At 42.3% G+C, this 27,806-nt stretch overlaps 1 protein-coding gene across 2 annotated transcripts; it reads right to left on the minus strand.

The window, feature by feature from the left end:
* Nucleotides 1-2,145: 2,145 nt before the first annotated feature.
* acvr1ba (activin A receptor type 1Ba) lies at nucleotides 2,146-26,157 on the minus strand. Of its 2 annotated transcripts, none has more exons than XM_080445564.1 (9): nucleotides 25,970-26,157; nucleotides 12,830-13,066; nucleotides 12,427-12,681; nucleotides 9,163-9,393; nucleotides 8,817-8,984; nucleotides 7,768-7,924; nucleotides 7,020-7,144; nucleotides 6,389-6,519; nucleotides 2,146-5,042 (listed from the first exon to the last, which is right to left on the minus strand). In XM_080445564.1, exons 1-9 carry the CDS (start codon nucleotides 26,031-26,033, stop codon nucleotides 4,917-4,919), a joined length of 1,494 nt encoding a protein of 497 aa, XP_080301690.1. In that variant the 5' UTR covers nucleotides 26,034-26,157; the 3' UTR covers nucleotides 2,146-4,916. The 2 variants fall into 2 exon arrangements, with proteins under 2 accessions (XP_080301690.1, XP_080301689.1); XM_080445563.1 differs by having other exon boundaries at nucleotides 7,768-7,942.
* Between the last annotated feature and the right edge of the window lie 1,649 nt (nucleotides 26,158-27,806).

Here is a 27,806-nt window from a genome sequence, read left to right on the forward strand (position 1 = left end):
TATTTTTTTCCCCAAGTTGGGAAGTCTATGTCAACCATAAAGTTAAAAAATAAGGATGTCAACCAGGTAGGGACATTAGCTGGTATTATTATTATTTTCTTTTTTATATAAATACATTTGACCACAAAAGGCAAAAAGTCACGTGACTATCAAGTATTTTGGTCTCATGTTGTTGCCATGACACCTGCTGGCTGAAAAAAGTCAATGCAGGGCTTTATAAACGGCACTGACAACATAATTATTCATAGCATATTTTTATTGTGTTAATATACATTATGTAGATAAATTACTGATAGCATTCTTTCTATGTTGGTGGGGAAATGTAAGGTTTGTGCGTGATGAATCTAAAACTTGCCTTACATTTATAGGAAGGGGGGAAACAATAATTGACAATTATGAATTATGAATTCCACTTAATAAACTTACAATATCACTGGTGTTCACCGTTCACTTAGGCTACGGGGTTGGGAAAAGCCATCTAAAACTTAAAATGCAATTAAAAATCCATAATTGAAGTTGCACAAAGATGTGTCTATTCAACAGACGTCTCTACCCACAATACAACAACGCCCAAACGCCGTGCATACGCCGTCCATACGACGTCCGAGCCAGATGTGTGTCGACGTCGTTTCAACGTATTTTTTTGCAAAACAGCTGCTGACTGAGGTCTGACTTGGACGTCGTATGGACGGCGTATGCACGGCGTATGGGCGTTGTATTGTGTGTGCCCAGTGAGTGGGTAAATGGTATTTTGTTTAAGACTTACAGTAGGCTGCCTTGCCCCACTGGAATACAGTGACTGATATGAATTAATAATATACTGGACCATACATAAAATGAAGAATACCTTGTGATGTCAGTGACATTTTATTACAAATGAAAATACAAATAAGAAACAGTGCAGTAACAACACGTTTTCGTATAGCAGCAATTTTGCATGTACAATATAAATATAAATATATTGTCTGTCGGGCGGAAACCTCATTATGGCCAAAACTGTTACTTTTCATTTTTGTTGCGCGAGTCTTGTTTTTTTTTTCAGGACTTTCAAAAAGCGTTAAGCATTGGTTCTCAAAGTGGGGTCCGGGGACCCCCAGGGGTCCTTGGGGGGGTTCCAGGGGGCCCCCAGCTAATGGATCCTGTAAGTAAAGCCTGATAAAAGTGTCAAACTCCCAAAATCTGGAAATTACATCTACTCTGTTAAAAAACACTTAAAAACTGCTTAATATGTACATTTATTCAGCTCCTACCAGAGCTAAAAGAGAGCGTGAGGAAGGAGGTGGGCTACCTCCATGTTCCTCGCCTTACAAAGACCGAAATTAAGATTATCCAGGACCAAGATTCAAACCCACAATCTCTGAGTAGTAGAGCTTCTCCTTTTCAATCAGGCCACCAGGCTTTTTACACTAATGAAAAGTTTGAGGTTATATTTAAGGTTGAAAGAGGAGGTGACTGGTAAAAAGATGTAGTTTCAGATGATCAGATCTGTCTGTGGCAGTTTTAATCAACCAAAAAAGTTCAAGTACATTTGCGGTTCTCACCTTGGACTCTTACTTTAAAATAATTATGCCTATAAAGTTTTGTCAAACAGTGCTGTATTATGACCACAGCTCCTCTTTTGTTTAGGTGAATTAAGTTTGAGAAAATACCACTTTTTGTTTTGAGCTATTCTTGTGACACTGAAACAATTTAGACAAATAATCATAGGCTACATTGATGACAATGATCTTAATAATCTTTAAAGGAAACCAAGTTTAGTAGTCTAATCTTAGCTAATTCTACCTACCTATTTACAGCAGAAATACAATTGACAGCATAATACAAATATAATCCCTGAATCATTACTGAGGTGTTTAACAAGATATTTACTTACAGCCACAACAGAAGAAACAAACGATCAAAGGAGATTTCTGAGCCTGCATGTGCCACTTTTTACTTCTTAACCACTTAAGCACCCCCCCCCCTTCTTTTCTTTTCGCCCCGACTACAAGATTGTAGATCAGCTATTTTCGCAAATCGTTAGCCCCACAAGAGACACTATAGGGTTAAGGTTAAATCCAATCATAAAGCCTTTCCATCAGACACACCCAACATCTGAAGACACCTAATCTAGCAGGACAACAAATTAAAGGACAATACCACCAATAAGAAAAAAATGGTATTTATTGTATATCATCTATGTACACATTTGAACAAAATCAGAAAAGATTTGCATGACATGAGTTTTTGAAACCTTTAAGTATTATTTATGAACAGGACGTCGTCTGATGGTAAAATACCCATGGCAACAAACCAAACATGGACAGGAGCATTTTGACATTTGGTTCACTTTACAACAGTCTTCCATTGCCATCCGAGCACCGTCTCAGCTACGCTCTGCCTGCTTAACGTTTCTACCCATGTTACAGTAGCAGCAACTTGACTGGGGTATTCACGCCCAACAATCCAAAAAAAAGGGAAAGAACACATAATGACGGACAAATAAGTAGGCAGAGGAAAAGACAAGTCTAAAGTCTAATTTATACTTTGTCGCGAGTCACGTTGTTACCTTTAAAAATCAGTTATTTTCGGTGTCACCGCTGTGCTCCGAAGTATAAATTAGGCTTAATCTACTGTAATTCACCACCTCAGTGGAGACTGAGGTCCCAGTGTTTGAGACAGCATGCATAACAAGGTATTACCATGACATTTATTCTGGTTGTACAGACCCCTGGTTCAAGTGTTAATAACGTTACATAATGCTTAACAGTAACCCAAATCCATGTGACAGAATAGTGCAGAGCCCAAGAATGACAAACTGCCAGTGTAATACTTTCATCATCTTGTCTGCAAACACAGCGTTGCAAGCAGCTATAGCTGCAGACCACAATGTAGCACGAGAACATGTGGTTTCACTTTACAGTGTGTCAATCTCAGAAGGCAATGGCTCTGAATCACATTTCACATCCAACAACAGTATGCTTGCCCTGATCGAACTGTGACATCCATCACATATCCTTATTTAAAAAGCCATTGGCGAGATTAGAATGGAAGGTTACATTGCGGTCCTTAATATTCCAGTGTCAACAAAAAAAAGAAAGAAAAGGAGATAGCTACCACCCAGAAGACATCGTAACAGATTTGGTTTACTGAGCTCTGAAAAGAACTCAACAGGCAAATTCCAACATATAAAACAAAAAGTAGTTGCAGCAAAATGAACTGGGATCAGTAGTACCACCAAACCGCTAGTGGAGTAGCAAATGACAAAAAAATCCAGCAGATGACAGTCCATTGCCTAGCACAGTAGAGAAACCATGCAGACGCATCAAGAAAACAACAGTTGTCTGTGTAGTACCATTCAAAGTCACTGGTCAAAACAACAATCTGGTGCTTGTGGCACTAAAAAAAAAAAAAGTTTATATACAAATCATATGTACCCATCATCAGTAGTATCTAATGTCAAGAGTCGAAAGAAAACAACCGTAGTGTCATCTTTACAGGATAAAACACAAAATTATATTTAAAAAACAGTATATTTAATTGCCATTTCATACGCCTCTTATTTGCTCAGTGTGTATGATGCCATTGCCTATTTACTGAGATCACGACAACATCCTTAAACTGAATCGAGTCTCTTATTAAAATTTATGTAATAACCCCTATTTTTGACTTTGTTAACGTATGGTGAAGATGTACGGAGTTACATTAATCAGACACCGGCTCGTCACATCTTATCTCACAGTGTGTTCATCAGAATGACAATAAAAAATATCAACAAATAAATAAGAAATAAAAGCATCCCAAATACTATCCCTGCCACAATTCAAATTAAACAACAGAAGTGAACCGCATCAAACATGTGAAAGCTGCAGGCGGCGCTCACATGTGATGCAGACGCTACGAGTGAGTGCAACACATTTCTGTTTGTGGGCTGTTCAGTGTGGGGAAAACAGCACCACCCATTAACCACTTAAACCCCGGCATTCTTATTGTGGTGAAAGCCTTCACAGAAAATAGCAGATCGACACGCTCACAACGAGCTTGTCAATAGGCCATTTTCAGCAAAAGCTTTCCCCACAACAACAAAACGGAAAATACACTAGTATGGCGCCCTGAGGGACTCCGGTCACCCATACGGGGTTTAAGTGGTTGACGCTCATCTTGCCAAGTATCCAATAAGGGATGTTTGTCGCACAAACTGCAAGCTATCCCAGATGGCAACTGACGTGCCTGTGGTCTCTTTGAGACGCAGTAGTATGCAAAACCCATGACGCCTTTTTACATTGACTGAAAGATCCCAGTAGAACAGTGCTTCAGCCTTTCCCCCCCACACACGCATACACATTCACAACAACAAGAGAATGTGATGGTTGCCTGGAGGACATAATATTAATTGATCTGCATTATTCTTTTAACTTAACATAAAACCCACAAAACACGTCTAGGAGTCTTCAGGACACGATTTAGTCCATCGAGGTACTAATTCGTGAAATTCAGATGTAAAAAAAAAAAGAAGGAAAGAAAGAAAGAAAAAAGAATCCTGTCATTGTACAATAGCGAAAATTCCTGCCATGGGAAATGAAGAAAAGACAAAAGGTGGGTGTGATGATATTAGCAGTGGTAGTGCTGTAGTGTTGAGGCCCATGGAGAAGGGGGGTGGAGGGCTGGGTAGGAAGAGGAGGCAGCAGTAGGAAAACACAAGGGATGGAGAAAAGGAAGAAGGGAAGGTGGTTCTCAGTAGTTTTGGCTAAAAAGGTGAGGTAGGCCTTGTCACAACTTGAAGTGTGGCTTTAAAACTGGCAGGGTTTTCATTTGCAGTCTTGTCTTTTTAGTGTTCTTTTTTATTTGTTTTTTTTTGTTTTTTCCTCGGGTGTGGTGTGGTTGTGCGTCTCCAGCGTGCCTCGCTGCCCGGCCACTGTCACCACCGCCCTGACCCCTCACATCTTGACGTCTTCCTCCACGCTGAGCTGAGACAGAGTCTTCTTGATGCGCAGGGCTGTCAGTCTGGCTGCACCGTTGGCGTACCAACACTCCCTCATGATCTTCCCCATCACACGCATCGACTGCACAGGAGGGAGAGACAATACAAATTAGATACAACAAGCATGTTTGTTGTCCAGGAGCTGGAATCCAATTTGACCTTTATTTTTTTGGTTTTACTATAACTTGGTCTTTTTGACAGACAGCAACATTTTTACACCATGGCGCTAGGCCTGTCACAATTATTACATAATCGTCTAATCGCAATTATTTTATATAATCGCAATAATTTTTTGCATAATCGTCATTCCATGTTAAAAAATGGCATACATTTTTTTTTTTTAAATGACAAAAACTGGAAATAGCAGATCTATAAGCTCAAAACGCATCGCGATGCGACGCGTTTTGAGCTTATAGATCGGCTATTTCTACTATTAATGTTCATTTTTAAGTATAAAGTAATTAAATATGTGTTATTTGTTATCTGCCCTGTGCAACTTTTGTTTTCCGAAAGCTAAAAGCCAAACAGAAATGTAATTTCTATTCATAATGTTCCATTCATTTTCAACGACACAACACAATTAAATCATTAATCGCAATTATTTGAGTGATAATTCATCGTCAACTTAAATTTGTAATCGTGACAGCCCTACATGGCGCCTAGCCGTCTAGGACAGAATTTGTTTGTATCTGTAGACCAATCACAAACTCAGCTCCTGCTGCTACGTGCTACACACATGGCTCATGTTAGCACGTCATTGGTCATGTGTAGGCAATGATCAAGATAGATCCTATGCAAAATATTTTGCAGATAATTACTATTTTGATAGTAATAGACTGATTCTAGGTTCTTGGTTTACTCGTGATCAGTTTACTGGAGGCACTACACTGTAAAACACTACACGGTTAAAGGAGAATTCCGGACAAATTAAGTGTTATCTTTCATGTCTCGTTACTCACCTAGCGACGTAAAAAGTGGCGTTCTTTTTTTCCATATATTCCCCTGTCGTCATTTTTTAAACACCCTCCGTTGTTATAATGGGAGCGCGTGGGGTAGTGAAGTTCGTCTATTATAACCGACGCAATGTTATTTTTTTCTCCACTACGATTCATTGTAGAGTCTCATGATAGTCAAACATGCGCTGAAAATTCCTGCGAGCCTGCCGTTAATGGCGAACGATTTAACACTGGTTGCTTGTTTCCAGAATCTGGCAACACGAGTTGCCAGGTTCTGGAAAGAAACAAGCATCCAGTGTTAAATCGTTCGGAATATATGGAAAAAAAGAACGCCACTTTTTACGTCGCTAGGTGAGTAACGAGACATGAAAGATAACACTTAATTTGTCCGGAATTCTCCTTTAAGAGTCTGCTAAATGTCCTAAATTGTATTGGATGCGAATCAAGAGTCACAAGTGTGTGCGAGTGATACCTCGTAGCTCTGCCACCAGTTGGGCACGTTGGGCCTTAGTCTCTGGTCACACACCACCTTCCTCATCTCCTCTATGGAGGGGTCAGAGGGCACCAGGTCAAAGTAGGGCAGCTGGTAATCCTCGTGGATACCTGCGATTACAAGAAATAAAGCAAAATAAAATCTCGTATCTTGACAGAAACATATTGTCTGCAATTTGTGGGAACAGCGTGAAAGGAGATCCACACATTTGCGCCATTTCCTAAAACAATAAGACGTTTTAGGTATTATCATTCTAAACCAACACACAGCTAACCAGTTGAAGAAATCGCAGACGGAGGCTTTAACCTTTGCTTTTATGAAATATCTGAGACCTTTATGGTTTTATGGAAATGCTTCTGAACATGTGTTCTATTGCTAGTTTAACCGATTCTAAAACTCTTTAATCTTAAAAAATAACCAATAACCGAAAATAGCTGATCTACAGGCTATTGTGAGCCTGTAGATCAGCTATAGAAAAAACTATTTTTCTAATTTCATAACGTTTCCAGGAATTTCATGACTGTGAAAGCTGTGTGTGTGTGTGTGTGTGTGTGTGTGTGTGTGTGTGTGTGTGTGTGTGTGTGTGTGTATGTATGCGTGTGTCTCTTACCTCCAGCATTGCAACGACGTGCTATCTCCCAGTACACCAGTCCCAACGCGTAGATGTCGGCACACTTAAAGGAGTCAAAGTGTTTCATGTTGATGGTTTCATCCAGCACTTCTGGAGCCATGTACCTGGAGGAGGTATGACACAAAGAGTTAGGCCATTCATGAAAAAAAAAACTAAAACCCAGACAGATGTTCAAAATGAAATGTTCTACTGTTGCCAAAAAAACGAAACAAAACATGCAATTATATGTGACGACAGCGCTAATATGACACCAAGCAAAAACGCACTGGCACTTTGCGGAATTTGGCAGATCACAGAGTAATCTGTGTTTATGTCTGTGAGAAGGTGAACCATTAGGGCGGTCACGAATATGACATTTTGCTTGACGATTAATTGTCGCTCAAATAATTGCAATTAATGATTTAATTGCGTTTGTCGTTGAACATTGGAACGTGAATAAAATAATGACATTTCTGTTTGGCTTTTAGGGTTTCTTAAACAAAAAGGTGCACAGGGTAGATATGACGATGATGATGATGATACTTAAAAACATGAATAGTGGAAAAAGCTCATTTTGAGCTTGTAGATCTGCCATTTCCACTATTTTTAAAAAATGCTTGAAAATATACTGTATTAACATTTTTCAACGTGGAAACGATCACAATGATTGTGATTATCTCAGATAATTGCGATTAGGCGATTGTGTAATAATTGTGACAGGCCGATGAACGATGAAAGAAAGCAGTACCTCTTGGTGCCCACACGCTGGTTAGGTGCTATGTCGATGGTGTCTGTGGTGGACTCGTGGCGTACCGCTAGGCCCAGGTCCGCTATGGCACACATGCCATTCTTCTTTACCAGGATATTCTTAGACTTGAGGTCTCTGTGAGCGATGCCAGGCTTACCTGCAGGAAAACAAAATCCTATTTTAACACATTGACTGCCAGAATTATTTCAGATTTTTAGCTGTAGCCTGCCAGAGATTTTTCATTGAAAAAAAAAGTACTCAGGAGCCGAGATACAGAATTTTAAAGTTTTAAGTTAACAAGGAAGTGGATAGGAGTCTAAATCTTCGAACAATCATATCTCCTTGGTCTTTGGGTCAAATTTTTTTTTTTTAGAACGCAGATCTGCGTTCTTGGCAGCCCACGTATTTATTAAAAATAGAACGCAGATCTGCGTCTTTGGCAGCCAATGTGTTAAAAACTGAAAGTCATTTTTTTTACATTAAAACATTTGTACCTGTATAACTGAGTGACCCTTGATTCTTGGGGGGGGGGAATGCATTTAGGCTCACATCATACACATACACGAATACATTAAGAGAAATTAATACTTGAAAATACATTTACAGCATTTAGTTAAATGTGAATTTGGATATCTGTCTGCCATCACATTAGCTTACTGCAAACACTGGCTGGCTTGTATTTCTTCTAGCCCCTCATAGTACATGGGGTTTGGACATGCTTAAAGGAGCAATTCACCCAAAAAAGTACTTATTTTCTATCAATTACACACCCCATGAAACCTTGACTGCATGGAGATTTTTTTTTGTCGCCTTCCTAAGCCAATAATTTGATGACCGGCGGAAAGATGCTAATGTCTCTGGTAGGAGACTCCGCAAACCTTTCTAATTGATAGAAAATAAGTAATTTTTTCCCACTGTACTGCCATGCAGTGGACATCAAGTCAAGTCCTGTTGTCAGTGAAGTACTATTGCACTAGTATCAACAAGATAAGTACTACTGTACTGGCTGGCAAATAAGATTATTCTTATGCCCGCTGAGCTGAGCTCACCTTGAGTGCCGAGAATCTCCATATGCAGGTGTGCTAGGCCACTGGCAGCTGACAATGCCAGTTTGATCATGCCCTCGATGGTGACAGAGTAGTGGTTCAGGTAGTCAAACAGAGAGCCGTGCTCATGGTAATCTGAAACCAGCCATAGCTGGGTCCATGTGCCATTATCTGACAGAGACAAAAGGGCAATGAGGAAGTCAGAGGACAAAGTAACTGAACACTGAACACAATTTCTGAAGCACAAGAGCTGATTTTGGAATCGAGAGAAAATCTAAGTGCATATGGTCCCAAACATTAGCATCTCAGGATCTTATTTTCCACCCCAAAATAAATAAATGACCCTGACCTTTATTGTCTGCTGCGATGAAGCCCAGGATGTTCTCATGGCGCAGCATGATCGTCTGGTAGATCTCGGCCTCTCGGAACCAGGAACGCTCCTCTCTGGAGGAGAAGATCTTCACCGCTACGTCTCCACCCCTCCACTTCCCCCGCCACACCTCACCAAAACGACCCTTCCCTATGATCTCCTGCAGCACAATGGTCCTGGCCACCGTCCGCTGCACAAACAGAGGCAAACCTATAGGGGGCAGCAGACACACACAGACAGACAAGGCAATGGTTACTACTGACTTTCATGAATGATGAGAGGCATATAAACAAGTTTTTGGCTCCATTTACAAGAAATCCTTTCTACACAATCAGGGTTATAGAAGAGAATCTCCATCCACACGAAAACGCGACTGTCATTGCAAGATTTTCAACTGACAGCCTGTCAACAAACACCTGACCAGTCCCATGATGATAACCCATATTGTCCAGTCAGAAACGTAATGTTAATAAAAGTATATACCCAGCACAAGAGATCAGAAAACAATGTGTGATGTGTCTTTATCTACCTGAAGCGATTTATTTGACAAAAGGTTGCAATAATGCAAAGTTAGTGTTTACGATTGTCCATCCGGCTCTGATTGACATCAATGCATTCCATCACTCCAGTGATCTCCAGTAGCCTCCCAGTGCATAGAACTGACTTGAACTATATGACCTCTCCTTCTTTACAAAGCCTTATTACAATCCACTACCGGAACAAAAAGCGCCAATGCTGGATTATGTAGCAGTGATCTCCATAGCACATTCTGACACATCTGTTCCTCAATACGATGGATTAGTAAACTGTACGTTTATATGTAAACAGGTAAATGTCATGTTAGCAGGGTTAGAACCAGCACTATTTTGTCCACATCCGCACAAAATATCATGCAAACCTGATGTATGGTAATCAAAGTAGATTAACAGTACAAGGAGAGAAAAAAACTGCATTTTATCCAATAATGTCTTAAGCCCTCTCCAGACCAATCTGAGTCGGCCCGATTTTGGGCCGAATTGGCTTCGGGAAGCGTCGGCCAGTCGGTTAGGGGTCCGTCGGGGGGTCCGTCGGGACCTTTTCGGCCGACCCAGAGCCGACCGAACATGTTCAGCTTTTTAGCCGACTGGTAGCGCAGTGGCAGTGACAACAGAGGGCTGTCGGTGTTGCCAGATTATGTGAGAGAAACAAGCGACCATGTCTATGAAAACCTACATTCACTGTTTCTTGTTGTTGCTCCCAGAGAGAGAGAGATTGATTGATTTGCCCTACTTTTGCGCTGTGGTGATTGGGAGCAGGTGTGTACATTTGTCCAGTGACGGAGTCACATGCATCCGTGTTTATGTATAAATATGTAATGCGCAAGTATGTAAACATGTCCTTCTGAGTGGGAGTTCAAGCATTGCATGAATAGGGTCGTAAAGCAGGGAGATAGTGACAGAGGAAGAGTGGTAGAGGGGGAGAGAAAGAGGGGGGAGAAAGAGAGAGAGAGAGGGAAAGAGAAAGAGAGAGGGGAGGAAGACAGAGAGAAAGTGGGTGAGAGAGAGGGAGATACCACCAGGAGCGAGGGAGAGAGAGGAACGGAGAAAGCGGGAGGGAGAAAGAAAGGGAGAGAGACGGAGAGAGAAACGGAGGGAGGGAGAAAGAGGGAGGTAAAAAGCGGCAGAGAGAGAAGGAAAGAAAGAAAGAGGGAGAGACAGAGGGAGAGAAAAAAGGGAGAGTGAAAGATTGAGAGAGAAAGAGCGAGCGAGAGATTGAGGAGACGGAAAGAGGGAGAGAGAACGAGCAATTAAGTGAATTGCTTTCACCTGCTGCTGCTGCTGTGCGGAGTGTGCTACAGGGCATATCTCCGCCAAGCCAGGGTGACCTACCCAGGCTCATGAAATTCATATTCAGGCTAGTAGCCAATTAGAATGAAATCTTCAAAAACGGACTCATATACTGATACAGAACCATATATTGGCTATATATTATGGCTGTCGGGTGGAAATCTTGTATGTTCCTTTTTTATTATTATTTAAAAACAATTTAAAATCGTGAAAATAGCCAATCTACAAGCTGTAATTATTAATAATTAAGAAATACTATATTTTAAAGAGTGAAAAATCAACTAAAGTCATTATTAGTGCAAGTTCATTCACATTTCATTTGAATGAAAATAACTTGTGGGTAAAATACATTCTGTGAATCTAATGTGATTAATGTGACCGCTACTTCAGTCAGTGAAGTCCAGGGCTGAATGTGACATATTGAGACCTATATAACTAAATATTGGTCATTTGCCAACACATTATTTTGTGAAATAAATGGGTAATATTTCACAGATAGTTATACTATTCTTATAATATATTAAAATACAATCATCCTTAACCTTCAAGTTAAATGCATTATTTCCGTGGACTTAAAAATCATTTTTGGACTTAAAAATCTTTATTATTTTTTTTTGGCAGGAAGGCCGGGCAGGGCCTTTGTGCCCTCCAAAAAATTACAACACCAAAGGCCAAGTGGCCTTGCCCCTAAAATGACGAAATTCCAGGCTTGAATGCAATAGATGTACTCTGAGTCTGTTACAAGTAAAAGTCCGGAATTCAACATTTACTTGAGTAAAAGTACTAAAGTATTGGTATAAAAATGTACTTAAAGTACCAAAAGTAAAAGTACAAAAATGTTTGAAAATAGCAGATCTACAAGCTCAGAACGCGTGCATCGCAACACGTTGTGAGCTTGTAGATCTGCTATTTTCAAATAGCTTAAAAGTATAAAATAGGGCTAAAGTGGTTAATGTATGTTTCATAATGATTTATATCTGCAAAGTAACTAGTAACTAAACATTTCAAATAATTGTTGTGGAGTACAAGTATAGACAATTGGAAATACTCCAGTAAAGTAAAAGTACCTCAAAATTGTACTTAAGTACAGTACTTGAGTAAATGTACTAGTTACTTTACACCACTGCACGTCAGTGAAGAAAAAACGCTGGGAACATCCCTAAGTGGCTTTGCAGGGAAACAAGCCCAAAGTCGCTTATAATAAGCAGACCTGGCAACGCTGGCACGCTAAAAGTCAAATTAGCACATGAATGGCCAGTCGGCTGACAGACTTAAATGGCAACTTTTGCCAACCGAATACCAGTCTGTTGCAGTCTGGAGTAGTCTGCAATAGTCTGGACGAGTCTGTTTGGTGCGGAGTTGCCTTTAGGCTGCAGCAGGCCTTCTAAATGACAAAATACATTTTACAATGACTGACCAGAGCCTGATCCAGAGGTGGACATGTCGTAGATGAGATCCTGCAGGGTCTTGTCCTTGGCCAGGTAGAGGTGGTCACAGGAAGGGTCCTCTACCTCCAGCCTCTGCCTGTGGCTGTACGCTCGCTGGTGGTACTGGAACACAAACACGCCCACCATCAGCAGCACGCACAGGAGGAACACCGGCCCCGCGATCACGGCTACCAGCTCCACCGGCCCCCAGGGGCCCCCAGAAACCGACCCTGCCTTTGTCGGCACTGAGAGGGAGAGAGAGATGGAGAAGAGAGAGGGCAGAGACGGAGAGAACAAAACAAACAAACGATGAAGGTGACTCACTCCAACAGATGGAAAATGAACTCTCTGTTCAGATGCAAGTGTTTCTGATGTTATTGCAGGGTGCCTCACCAGGGACCTTGAGGTCGACACTGTTGCAGTAGTCGGCGTAACAGCAGTGTGTGTTCAGCAGGCCCTCAGCGCTCTGGCAGAAGAAGGGCTGTCCAGGAGGAACCAGGCTGTCCTGGTTGATGCAGATGCGCTGGTGTTGCTCCTTCCCCTCGTCGAAGTACGTGGAGGCCATGCAGGCCCCGTCTGTCTCACACTCATAGCCCGTCTTCTCACAGTTGGTGCAGTTACACCGCAAAGCTTTGGGAGAGAGAGAGCGATAATGTTAGTGAATGAAGCACAATCACACAGCAAATGCAGATGTAAAAAATAAATAAAAGAGTCAACAATGCAGTCGTCTCAGTGATCAACACATGCTGAACAACACTTGTATAAAAACATATATGTATATATATATATACATATATATCTTCTGAAGAGCTCATATTTTAGTAAATTTCACTTTTTTTGTCAAGTCAAGTCACCTTTATTTGTATAGCACATTTAAAAACAACTGAAGTTGACCCAAATACAGTATAATATGTCCCGCTGGATCCAAAGATGGTAATGTCTGTTGGTTCATACATCAAACACTTTGTTCCTAAACGCGATATCTTGAAAACTACTAGCTGGACTACTATGGAATTTGCTGTACTCCTTTATGCTCCCTGGAAGATGAACCCTCATGATTTTGGTGAGCCATGGCCTTTCCTCTGGTAAAACCCACACACCACAATTTCCACTTGCACACCCGTATCTCAAAGTCTAAGGTGTAAGGACCAGCATGACCTCTAGGGGCTGCTAGCATTTTATCATTTGGCTATCAGATTAAAATATATATCAGTGCTCTGATGTGTTATTTATCACTAATGATTTATCAAATTAGTTCCAATGCTTAGCACTCAGTAGCGGTTACAAACCTGTACAGTTCTCAAATAGGTCCAGCAGGTGGCATGTTAACCCCACAACCCCAAACCTGCATCATGCAAACTATTCAGTGTCCTGTTCAGTGGCACGGCATGTATGGCGTGCAGACACAGAGCCTGGAGTTTAGCAGCAGCCAGACAGCCCTGGCGGCCCTGAAATCAGATCCTCCACTGCAGATGAACCCAAACACACTGGGTGGAGATGGACCTGCCCAGTGGGACAGACAAAGTGAAACCCAACAAGGGGAGAGGGCTACTGCCAAATCCCCAATGCAGCATTCTGCTCGGTTTCTCTCCTCCGTCTCTCTCTCGCTCTCTTTCAGACTGACTGAGAGTGAGCTGCCACCGTTAATGAGACAGGATTTTATTAAAACACAAAACACACTCCTGCATGGGGACCCATTAAAGCTGACTCAATGGGACTCCTGCTGCCACCATAATAAACAATGGTGGTCTATCTACACACTTAAATGAGGTTAGAGTCAGTAAGTCTGTGCGACTCTGCTACATCTAAATCGGAAACAGAGTAGGTTGAGCAACTTAGGAGGGCACAGCGCTGCAAACTTGATTAGATTTGGAGTGAAATGTGATTTTGAGTCATGGCGCATATGCTTCTCATTCAAACTAAGGTTAACGCAAATGACTTCTTCCTGGGTTCTCAACTCACAAATAAACTATGAAGCAAAGGCCAGGCAAGGATGGTTAACTGGTTACTGCGGGATAGCATGGATAGTTTCCATGGGCAGAACTACAGAATTGATTGATTTAAAACTTAGTCAAAAATGTAAACGGCAAAGGAAGTACAGTAAAACACTAGTGCTAAAAGGTTAACACAAAAGAGTCCTGAGGACTTGTTTCCATCGTGGTCCTAAGAGGCCGAAATGACTGAGCTAAGCACAACCCCAGCCAGTTCAACAGTGGTAAATGATGAACTCAACTGCCTGACTGATAACAGAGTCTTTGAGTGAAGTGTGATAGGGCTAAGAGCTGATCCTCATTCAGAACAAAGCCCGGACCACTCACTAATAATCACCCTCTGGACCTAGCGAAGACAAGACCGCAGAACAAGTGGCAACTCATTTAAACACAGGAGGAGACAAAGAACTGGGTGGATTTTCCGTCCTTGTTTAAAAAGAAAAAAGGCTCAGCACTGGTTGGACCCTCGACAATCCATGGCGGTGAGAGAAAGAAAAGGTTTTTTCAGGAGAGGGAGGATTCCACTAATCCTCTGCCTTTTTCCTGTGGGTCTCTGTGACCAGATGAGCTCACTCGTCTCCCATTTGTCCCGAGCTAGCTCCTCTCTCAAGGATCTCAATGGTTTTTTTCACCACTGGCTCCTTGGGAGCCATTTAGCCGTCACACAGTCAGGCTTTTGTCTCTCCTACTAAAATCACGCCTCGCGCTCGCTTGACACACACAGATTGCACCATCGCCTGCGAGCAACTTCCAAGTGTCCAAAACCACAAGGCCTAGTGTCATCGGGGTGGTTCCCACACACTAGTACTGTGGGAGTTTGCATTGTGGTGTGTGGGTGTATGTTTGCATGTAGTGTGTGTTTGCTGATGATATGTCTGTGCTTGTCCATCGAGCGGTAACTGGAATTATGAAAAGGGGGGTGGGGGGGGGGTGAGTTCATCAGTGTCAAGGGAGTTCTAATCTGTGTGATGCTTAACTGTGTGTGTGTGTGTGTGTGTGTGTGTGTGTGTGTGTGTGTGTGTGTGTGTGTGTGTGTGTGTGTGTGTGTGTGTGTGTGTGTGTGTGTGAACTATTTGTGTGAATATGTGGCTCTTTTTGTAAATGCCTCTCCCCTGGAGCCGAGCGGGAAAGTGGCAGGAACTTTCGGTGGAGCGCGTCCAAGTCCCCTACGGTTCGCATGCAGATGGAATTTCCTGCAGATTACAGAGAGGTGAAGCAGACAGGGCCTGATAAAGAGAGAGAAAAACAAGCCCTGTGCCACATCCCGCTAATGTGCAGCCTAATGGAGCAAACAGTCTCACTTAAAAGGAAAAGCAGAGTGGGACTGGATTAAGCTACACTACGCCGACTGACCGTCCAAATCAGAAGTGTCGACAGACCTCTTCGGCAGAGCTCCTGTTTTTAAGGCATTTCTGTTTACAGTGGACAGAGACGTTAAGGAGTAGGAAAGTATATTATGGAATTGTGGATTTAACAAAGTTTAGAGGAAACCCTATTGGAATAGTGACGTCTGGTCCACATTCAATCCTCATCCTGGATTGGAACACAGGAGGTCACAAACATGGGGTCGGCTGCATTATGGTACTTTTCAGATTATGACGGCAGTATCATTCTTAAGTTCCTTGCCAGCTTGATTATGGGGCGTACATACATTTCATAAACTCAATGACGTTTGATGCCATCATTTCACGGCGTCAACATTTTTGGAGAAGTACACAGAAGAGGATATTTTTTACGCAATATATTATTGCACATCAGAACAATGGTTTAAAGGCCGAAAATGAGTAACTTTTCCATTTAAGTTGCCAACAGTCCCTCCTAGCCTACTACTGAAGAAAAAACATAATCTCCCTTTCCTGTCAAACTGTAGGCCTATTTCATCTTTAATATACTGTACACATGAACACGAATCATTCTGTGTGGATTGAGCACAGACAGTGGCAACCTTGATCAGTTCATGTCAAAACACTGTTTGGGTTCACTAAACCCAAATTTCCACCAGACTAGCGTGGTTCTGGGAAGCAATCTCATTGCATGCGTTTCTCACACAGGGCCTGGCCGATTGCTATCTGGTGGAGGGAACAGTGACTGTATTTTCTCAACTTGTTCCCCCAACAACTGACATATAAGCCATGAAACCCCCTTGGGGTAGACAGGCGCAACGCTAATTATGTAAACATCACTAGAGCCAGACCGACATATCGGTTTGGCCGATGCATCGGTCAAGAAGACTCCAGACTAACGACGGCCCGTTGTCCAGGGGAGGCTAACCGGTGCGCAAAGTCGTGGCTAGTGATGGGACGATATGAAAATTACAGGCACGATTATTGTGGCAAAAATTCATTAATTAACGATATTATCGCAATTATCTAAATATGCTTAAAACGGCACTTTTGTTAACCACTTGAACCGCCAGCATCTCTACTATTGCAGATTCTTGTAGATCGGCAAAAATAGCCGATCTAAAAGCTCACAACGCGGTGCGAGCTTGTAGATCTGCTATTTTTGGCCAATCGATTTTAGCAGAGTGAAATAAGAGCGTACCAAATGCGCTCATTACAGGTCAGTTTGATCAAGTATAGAGGGTTTAAGTGGTACTGAATTTGCAGCTCAGTGTATGACGGAGGACAATTTCACCATAAATTAAAATCTCCTCGATACGATTATTGTGATTATTTATCACGATTATCGTCCCATCCCTAGTCGTGGCATGAGACCACTGCACAAAAGACACGGAAACTACTCTGAACTATAATGTTTGCAGAATTCTTACTAAAAGTTACTGCAGGCAGTACTGAATGATCATCCTCCTCGGGTAGAACTTACATGCTGTGCTATTTGAAGAAGATCAACACAGCAGAAAGAAACAGAGAACACTGTCAGACTGCAGGTAACTGTATCCAACCAGTCGAAAATTGCTGATCTACAAGCTCTGGCTGAGAGACTTATGAACCCTGTCGTCTCCTTTCTATGGATCGGCACCTCACATCTCTGCTCACAATAGATGTTGCTGCGCTCTATAAAGTAGCTACGTTATGGATAGGATTTGGATTGTGATATTAAGATAATGGTGTTAAACTTGCCATGATACTGTGATATCCTCACACCAAGCACAAACAAGACTTTTTTTTAAAAGGGAGCCGTTGTGTTAATAGAGGGCACGTTATTAAAATCGATCGTTTAATTCGTTTTAATATTTCACCTTTGGCATCTCTGTAAAATCCATAACCAAACAAATCGTTAAATTTTTCCTTTAACCCATTCAATTCCGGGAACGCATCGGTGTCATTTTAGATTTGAGCTATAACCGTTATTTTATACTTTGGCTATTTTTTCAAAAAATCTTCAACTCAAACTCAACGCAAACTCAAATCTTTGCTTCTGGTGGAACAAAATCTTTTGAGATGGGGGTCGGCGGCCAAATACATGAAAAAGTTTGAGCACCACTGATATTATAACAATATACGTTTTTCAGAAACCTGTTAATTAGGATTTAGAAGACATTTGTAGATGCGTTTCCCGGATTGAATGGGTTAACACTAAAGCCAGCGAGTCGTCCATGCCATTTGACGTGCTCCGTGCTGTGACGTAAACTCCCCCTATAAAAAGACGACAGACGGAGGTATTTACTACTCCAGTAATGGAGTTTTGTTCAACTTTCTCAACAACGGGCTGTTCGCCTCAAATGTAAATCTCCGTCTCAGCCACAGCCCGGTCCAACTTTCCCAACCAAAACAACATGCAGGCCAGGGCAGGTAGGTACGTTGATTACCATCATTCCTCCAACACTCGTAGCGTTAATGGTAAATCTTTACCGTACAAGACACCCACACCAAAATATAGCAATTAGCAAGGATTGACGAGCAGATTTCACCAGTAATAAACAACAACAACAATTAAATCTCATCAATGTTTTTCAAATAGATTTCAAGATTTCACTTTTTTACAAAAGCATAGTGATCAGTGGTCAGGACTACAAAATTGCGATCGGACCCAAAACTGTCGTCGGGCTCAAAACATCACTCATCAACTCTGGCCTGATCAGAACAATAACAAACATGAAGACAGACACGTTCTGCACAGATCTCATTCAGGAGCAATGAGACTGTGTGTGTGTGTGTGTGTGTGTGTGTGTGTGTGTGTGTGTGTGTGTGTGTGTGCTGTGTGGTGGGACAGATGGTACACAGGCAGACAGACAGAAGCCCAGGAAGGAAACCAAACATGGCTGAAAACACACATTCCCTTCCTCAAGTCTGCTGTGCATAGTTTGTGGTCTACCAAGAGTTTGGATTGTGGCAAGTCTTCGCTTTCTTCATGGCCTGAGCTCAACTACTCCATCCATGTATGCTACTTCCACACAAACCAGCAGCAGCACAATTCCAAAGAACATGATGTGATTTCATCGTAATGGCTTGCCAGAAATAAATGGATAACGGAAAGCACTTTTCTGAGAGAAGGAACACTGGCATATCACCCATTCGAATAATGTGCAAATAAGGAATCATCACCCACTAGCATTTACTCAAATGCGATGTTGTTTGCACAGTGCTCTGCGTATCGCACGGGATTCAGCATCTCTTGTAAAAAGATTTACAAAGCTCGACTTGCGGGACTAATATCTAGCCTAAATACACATGGATCTGAGGAGAGGCCCGGCGTGTGGTTTTTGAGTGAACTCTGCTCTTGTATCCACATAATTGGTGGCCTTACACTGGGCCTTTGTGTGGAGATTAGGCCGACATGTGGAGGGATTGGACTGGCCCTGTCTGAACAAAGAGCAGAGCGGAGCCGCAGGGGGGGTGCGAGAAGCATAAAGGGGGAGGGGCCACAACTCAGGAAGGAGATGGGGGGGTAACAGTAACAACCCCCCACTTCTGTTTTAGGGCTGCTCATGGCCAGACAGGAAAGGAGGTGCGGGTGTCAAATTGGGTGGGACTTAAGGGGTTACGGCGGGACCTTATGGCAACCCCCACCCGGCAATAGGTTTTTGTCCCAAGTGACCAGCTGTAGCCGTCATTAAAGCCCAGTCTAGACTTTGACTTAGGGGGGAGGAAAAAAATGGGACAAGGGAAAGGGGAACAGGAGAGAATGCAGCGCATGGAGAAGTGGTTTGAGCTGCTAGTGTGAAGTTCCTATCATTCCGTTCGTGTCGAGACAGGAAATGGCAGACACAGTGAGGAAGGGATTAATAAAACATCATTCCCATAACCAGCGCTTCCCTAATTTGGAGGAGAAGAAAGCAGAGTGGGAGATGCTAAAAACCACAATAGTGTTATCTTAAGCAGCCTTTGACCTCCATGACTGTGTTGTGTTAGTGTTAGGGTGTTACTCAGACCTACTCACATGGAGCAACCCTGTCACAACAGAGGTGAACCTTCCAGTGTGATAAGATGAAGTCACTGGAAAATATTTCAAGGCCCTCTTGGTGGGGGTGGGGGGGGGGGGGGGGGGCAAGGTTAGACAAACACACAGTGGTTTTCCGGGGGCTAAGGGAGAGCAGACGGAGAGAGAGTCAGAGAGACAGTCGCTGCATGCATGCGTGTACCGTCCGGGAGCAGAGCACCATTACCAAAATGCATTGGCTGAAATTAGATCCATACAGATACCAGACTGAGAGCTGATCAAGACAAGCAGACGCCACCAGACTGCACGAGTCGCTCACTCGTGCACGCACGCACGCACGCACGCACACACACACACACATCTGCCCTAATCAATGCTGGGGAAAGAGGAAAGTCATTACCTTTGTCTGCATCTCAGGGTCAGATTACTGATGTGATTCTAAAGTAAAGCCTCTGTGGCTGAGCCACTCGTACTATCTCTACCAACCACTACCCTCAGGGCTACCTCCCATCCTGCCTACCCCCTGTGGTGTCTGTGCCCGTGCCCTGTATGAATTCAAAGGCATATCAGTGAAAGCATGGGCTCAAGCTAGGCTTAGAGCAGGTGTTCAAATTCCTAAACTGGCATACAGAATCGCCTGCGGAATACCCCGGCTATAGCTTAATAAGCCGTCTCTTTTTTTGTTTTGTTTGTCTTCCGCGTTCATCTTCACAAGCATAGCGCAAGTTTACCACGGTTAATAATAATAAGACAGTTGAGACGGCTGACTGCCTTGAATTAAGATTTATGACCTACACATTCTTCACATTTTACATTGGTTGATACGATTTGGCTGATAAGCAAATTAGTTAAGCAAATAAAACAAATTTTATTTATATAAATAGGCTCTATGCTTTCTACCTAGAACCTTTAAGACAGCATACATTTGAAATATTTTTATTACGGGTAAATATTCAGTTTCACAGATCCAGCCCTTCAAATGTATTTCTCGTGCTACTTAATTTTACAAGCTAGAAGCATGTGAGCTCTTTGGAAGAACTGCCTCGACATAATGACAAAATAGATGAGGACATTGTATGAATGGGCACTGAGACAATCAAATCTGTATGGTGTTGGCAGGAGTGCCGACCAGAATGCCACTTTTTAAACTTGAGAAAGACATTTTCTGCAAAGCCCCACAGCTTTGTTTTCATAATACTATATTACAAATATGTTCTTTCAAAACAATGTTAAGATAGGCCTATGTCAAGTTGGGGGTGCGGCCGGCTGCCCACATCTATTTTAGTGATGTGTGAATGTGAATGAAGCATGAAATGTGAGCCTATTTATTTGTGCTTTGCGTCGATCAAAATTTCAAAAAGGGTGGCTCAGTGGTAAGATTGCATACCACATAAATTAAGGCTAGTCCTTCTTGCAACTGGCCCGGGTTCGAATCCCAACCGAGGCTATTTGCTGCATGTCATCCCCTCACGCCTTCCCCATCTCTCTGTCACTATCAGAAATAAGCAGCAGGAAAGACATTTCGTTTTCTTTCTTCCATAATAAAAGTATGTGGATAATCAGAAAACCTTTTAAAGTCACAAAAGGAAAACTCTCCTCTCTTTAATATCAAATACAAGTGCACTGCCACATGTATGGAGCAAGGCCTAAAGATAAATAAATTATAGGCCCAAAGATAAATAAATTGACTTCAGTATAACCCTCATCAGTCTTCACAGTTATGTGCAGACAAAGTCTTGACTTTGCGTTGAACCTGAACTATCCCAATATTAAAATAAAATATTAAAATCCCAACAAATGAAGCTTCAGAACCCCGAAGCCTTCGCTCAGCCGTAGTAGCACTCGCATATCAACTGCCAAACCCTGGATCTCTGCATTCGATGTAGAACAGAGGTAGACTGCACACCTTCCAGCACAGAAGTAGGAGGCAGAGCAGGTCTAATCTACATTCCAATAGGTAGGAAGATACCTTTAATAGAAGTCAAAAACCAAAACAAACAAATCAAACCTGTACAAAGAGGCATGGAATGGAGGACAGGTATCAGGTTTACCTCGATAAGACATTAACTCACATAGCTACCAGATCTGTCTAGGTGTACTGTGACAATAGTAACTCTAACCTAATTACGTTTAAATGATGGCAGAAAAAGCTGTATGTCATCTAATTTCAGTTTTATACTGTGTGCAGTGCTGACAAAATGAACGCCCTTGCAGTGTGACTCCAGCAACCACTTCCAAGGTTTCTTGTTGATGAGGACACGCTCTCCCCAATTTCCAAAGAGAAAGTGGCCAGAGTAAGTAAACAGCAAGGAAAAGTGGGACACAAGCAAAGGTGAAAAACGTCTGGCTCTATGGTGGGAGGAATACCTTGTGGTCCAGCAGCAGCAGGCCTAATAGTGGAGCCGGGTCAGTCGGAGGCTATGCTGTCTGCTCTAGCAATTAGGACCCCATGCCTCCGGGCCAGCGGAGGTCATTAGCCACAGTGGTCATTATGGGGTATGTGCGCGTTTGGGGTGGTGAGACAACTGACCCAATTCTGGCCCAATGCCATGCAGCCCCAAATGCTGGTAAGCATACACAAATTCTTGGTACGACTGAAACGATGATCATACATTAGCAACTGAACATCATTGATAACGCCATCACTTTGGTAGAACATGGGCTAGACGACAACCGAAATGTTTTCACATTAAATCCTAGATGTCTGCTAGAGGCCTCTGTAGCTAATTTGTGGATAAAAGTATGAACAGCAAAGCTCCAGTAGCTAAAACAACAATATTTGGAGAGACGGGAGTGGCACAAAACACACTCCAACCCCTGGAGCATAGTTGAGAGCAACCTTTGCTTCTTCAGCATGTGGCAATTAAAAAAAACCTCAACAGTCTATTTATGCCCTCTGTAAGAATTCTATTCTTCATACAAACACAATTTTGAAATTAATACTTTTTTTCAAACCTCGTCTGTACGTTCCCTTTGCTCGGATCTAATAGACTGGTGTACATACACATGTTCCAATCTGACTAAGATGCAGCTCATCCATCTCAACTTTTTGCCTCAATTTGACATGTATACAGCACTTCCAGATGATTTTCACAGAATGCGCACCAGATACGGTTCTCCTCCTTACAAGTTTTGTAAATACGGAAATGGGGACTTTTGTCTGGTTATACTCACCTTCTCTTTAATTACATAGGGACACATTGGGGGAGTGACAAAGATAGGCAGGACTCAGCAGTGGCTGGAATTTACAACAGCCAGACTACATAAAGAACCTGAGGGATAGCCCGAGCATTCAACCAAAGAGCTTCCTCTGCTCTGACCCAGCAAAACACAATCCGTTCTAAAGTCTTCCTCACCTCCCCAGGGTGACAGAGGGCAAACGGAAGCAGAAGTGGGTCCGCAGATAACAAAGTACAGATTAAATTCTGATAATGCACCCAGGTCTATTGTATATGAGAGAGTAAAACGAGAGAGAGGGAGAGAATAAGAGGGACGCGCCCTGCCCCACGGCACTCAATGTAGTTTACAGTGCTCATATTGCACTGCTCCTCTGTTCGGTCCTGACTGCGTCACACACAGGCATGTATGGCCTGTATCAGAAAAGTTGTCAACAGCACATGATAGAGCCGTCAAACCGTATGAGTAAAGAGCGTTCCCATGCCGTCATAAACTCGTCAATAGGTTAAAATCTGTGTGTCCGCCTAAATACTTTGGGGTTTGTCTGGTTTCAGCCCCGTCATGGTGTAATCCATTATGTGGTGTGAAACTGTGGCTCCAGACAGACTCACGGGCCCCCTTGCACAGCAGCCTCGACCAGCTGGACAAACCCATCATCACCCCTGTCTCCCTGGGCCACATATTAACCCCCCCCACACACACACACTTTCTCTCACACTTCACTGTTAAGTTGGAGTAACCTAGCCAAACAAACAGTCCACTATTGTGCGATTGCAGCAGACAATCTTTATTTTCCCCATGTATCTTAACATGATGAATCGACCAACCTTGGTGGTGTACCGTGCCCTTATCTAAACCTAGCGGGGGAGGACTTCTTTTCTCAAGATTCTTGGAAGGAGGATGACTCATCCATTGAGACACAACATACATACATACATACTAAAATGGATGGCACAACACTCACAGGATATTTATACTGGCCGATAGGGTTAATTTCCTTCTTTTTTTTTGACATTTTCAGTTCCCACTGCTCTCCTGTGGCAAGTTGCAACAAGGCAAGGTAGCTTCAAATGCGGAGATCACAGGAAGAGCAGAGGAACGTCATGTCCCCGTGTCTCAAATAAAAATCCTTTAAGACTAAATGGAAAGGTGAGATGAACCTCTGGAGAAAGTAACTGATCAGTACAGAGGCTACAGAAACAAAAGTGCCCACACCAGTGTACACCACTTATTATAAGCGACTTTGGGCTCGTTTCTCTGTTGCTTACTTGGGCTTGCTTCCTAAATGCTGTTTCAATATTTTTATGTTTGTTTTATGTTTAAACCAGTGGTTCTCAAACATGTCAAGGACCCTCAAATTAATATGCATTTGTCTACCGACCCCCATCTGAAAATATTTTGCGCCAGGGACCCCCATACAACATGTTTGTTGTATCTGCTGTTTACCCAACATTTTTTGGGTAAACAGCAGATCTACAAGCTCACAACACATCGCGATGCGTTGTGAGCTTGTAGATCAGCTATTTTCAAATTGTTGTGTGTGTGTGTGTGTATATGTGTGTGCTCATATGGCCCGTAGTCGCTTCTTTTGGGCTTGTTTTCATAGACCTGGTTGCGTGTTTCTCTCGCAAAATCTGGCAAGGCCCCATATGCCTTATATTATAGATCTCTCACTATTCATTTATTCAGTGGAGTTGAGCATCAGCTGTTCGGTGCAGACAGACAGTGGGGGAATGAGACTATGGTAGCCCCATAACTGGCGCCTGAAAGGACCCCACTTGCCACATTTCCATCACAATGAACCCAGACCTCAACTCCGACTTCTGTCTGGGCCGGCTTGAATGCATGGTTGTTGTCACCCTATGCCAGCATTCACTTTCTGCTGGAGGCCACTAAAGCGCCCCTTTCTCTGGTCCTTTTGACAAATGGACACCCAATGGAGGGGGGTCCACAACTGCCACAGTGCCACTGTTTACTTGCACAGCCACATTTTGTCCAGTGAAGAGGGCCTCATTGAGTGGCTTTTTTCCCCCCTTCAATGCGACGTTGACAACACTGGGCAATATTGTGACTGATAATATTGGGCAAGATATCAGCCATATATAGTATATACAGCCACAAGGCGACGTGAGATTGTTTTGTAAACATCAAGCACAACACAGATAACTTTAGCAACAACAGAGAAGGAGACACGGCAGGCGTGTGTGTGTGTGTGTGTGTGTGTGTGTGTGGATATTGCCCCGTTTATATTTAAAAACACTATACACTTGGAAAACAACAAAATTGTTTGGCGTTTCCAAAAAACAAAGATAAGGATGACTTATTCATTTATTTATAACTAGCAACCCCGTCGGCAACTCGCAAGTAGTGTCGCTTATTATTTATTATCCAGCATAACATTATATTGGATATATAATATACTTGGACCGCAATGAAGCATTTTCTTTTGTTTACGTCTCTTTACCCAGCATTAAATATAAAGCTTTACTACTACCGATTTGTCTATAAAACGTGCAAGTTCAGATTATTAGCCAAGCTAGCTGAAGTTAGCTCCTGAAAGCCAACAGTCCTGTTAGCTGGGTTGGCGACGTGCCTCGAAACAAACAAAACATGTTGTTGTTGTTTTGGTTTTAATAGAGTTTTTTTGTTGCCACTTCTTCTTGTTGTTCTACATAAGGCAAGTGTAAAAAAAAAAATGAAGGTGTCCAGGGTGCGTCTCAATAACAAAAAGATTAAAGACATTTCAACGGGCCATAGAAAGAGACCCGTGGACTAATGTCTAGATTTATGCTATGATCAGCAGAGGTTTAACGTTGCACGGCTAGCTTAGATAACGTTAGCCACCATATACATTAACACACACACACACACACACACACACACACGGCAGCAGGCAGCGCCATGATGATGAGCGACAACAGGCGATGCCGCCCCGGTCTGTCGGTCGGTCGGTCGGTCGGTCCGGGAGAAAAACACATCGAGACAAAAGCCGGAGAGAGAGAGAAGAGGTTTAGTTCCTTACCGTCTCCCACGGCCACCAGCCCCACCAGGGCCAGTAACACCAGGGTCATTGGTTGATCACTCATTTCTTCTGAAGAATTCCCATCTTCTTTACACGTGAAAATGCGTTTCTTTTTTTCTCTCAAAGCGTCTCGTTATCAACACCGCCGAGCGACCTGAAACACAACCACAAACCGACCACCACACACATCACACCACACACACTCACATATATTACACACACACACACACAGGCAGCCAACCAGGCCAGTGACGTCGTTTAAAGGGGGCGTGCGTGCTTTTCTTTAAAGGGGAGGTCGCTTGCCAAAAAGAACAGATTTACAAGCAAACAACACAGCGTGTTTGATTGATTTGAACCGACCACATCAGACATGAGGTGGACGCGGGCAAATACTGTGGCATGGTCATGCTGGACCTCCAAAAGGCGTTTGACACCGTTAATCGCTCTATATTGATCGATAAGCTAAAAGCAATCGGTTTTGATAGTACATCAGTGAACTGGATGCAATCCTATCAGGAGGGGAGAGAAGGTTGTGGAGGTGAATGGAACAATGTCCTCCCCCCTCCCAGGTCGCATAATAATAATTTTGATTAATTGATTGAATACTTTAATACACAGAAATTAAAAACAGCACGAGGTACAGTCAGACATTTGAGCTAAAAGGATAACACAAAAAAGTCCTAGGGACTTATTTTAATTGTGGTCCTATGTAATAAGGATAATAATAATACACCAATTATTAATAATAATAATAATAATAATAAAGCTTTATTTAGCCTTATTAAGAGGTTTGAAAAAAACATAGTATATCAGTCATTTGCCTTCTACTACTCTAATAATGACATTAATAAAATATTAATTTGATGGGATTTCGATAAAGCAGCAGATCCTTTCAGAGATAATTATAAAACTGAAACCAAAGAAGACGGAAAATTCAGGCTCATAAGGACATTTCCTGTAGGGAAGAAAGGATAAGCTCTGTTATGACTGAAATGTTTACCCAGTGCTGAATTAACTGTAATCAATTACCATGAAGAGAAACTCATGATTCTAATTTTTGCTCGGCCTACATGTGGAAAACTTGGCTTTTTAAGTCAGACATCACATGTTCTATTATTATAAAAAAGGGGGGGGGGGCGTAGGTGGCTTGAATTGAACACTTTTAAAAAGTACAAAAGTATTGGTATCAATATGTAGGCTTACTTATAAAGTAGAAAGTATTATGCAGAATGTCCCATTTCACAAGTTATCATATGTCTAAAATGTATTAAAAATCTTTTGAAAATAGCAGATCCACAAGCTAAGTTGTGAGCTTGTAGATTGGCTCAAATAGCTCAAATAGACAAAGATTGGCTCAAATAGCTCAAATAGCCAAAGTTTAAATAGGGCTGAAGTGGTTAATGTGTGTTTTGTACTAACAATCAAAATCTACAAAGTAACTAGTAACTAAGGGTTTCAAATAATTGTAGTGGAGTAAAAGTACTTTATATTATTATTATTATATATACAATATTGTTCTCTGAGGTGAGATGTAGTGAAGTAGAAGTAAAAGTTTTGAAGTACTCCATGAAATAAAAATGCCTCAAAATTGGACTTAAGTACAGTACTTGAGTAAATGTACTTAGTTACTTTCCACCACTGGCCTACACTTTTTTCGCTGTATAGGCTACTTGAATCGAATGCGTCCATTATGCAGCTGATGGAAGATGTGGTACACTGCAGAACGCGCCCTCTGACAGAAAGAGGACAGATAGATAGGCCGTTATGGGGTGCATTGGGGACTTTATCAGTGCCTGCTGTTATCACCTGCCGTCTTGCCAGTATAGGCTACTCTCGC

This window comes from Gymnoscopelus braueri (assembly GCF_963280865.1).
Source record: "Gymnoscopelus braueri genome assembly, chromosome: 12".
Taxonomy (NCBI): Eukaryota; Metazoa; Chordata; class Actinopteri; order Myctophiformes; family Myctophidae; genus Gymnoscopelus; species Gymnoscopelus braueri.

What these genes read in the sequence shown, in the direction of transcription:
- acvr1ba (XM_080445563.1), bottom strand. Translation starts at nt 26,033, where the DNA reads ATGAGTGATCAACCAATGACCCTGGTGTTACTGGCCCTGGTGGGGCTG. An exon ending in GCTGGTGGCCGTGGGAGACG is followed by an intron (nt 13,067 to 25,969) that starts GTAAGGAACTAA and finishes TCTCTCCCAAAG; the next exon opens with CTTTGCGGTGTAACTGCACC. An exon ending in CACCTCTGGATCAGGCTCTG is followed by an intron (nt 9,394 to 12,426) that starts GTCAGTCATTGT and finishes TGCCCCCTATAG; the next exon opens with GTTTGCCTCTGTTTGTGCAG.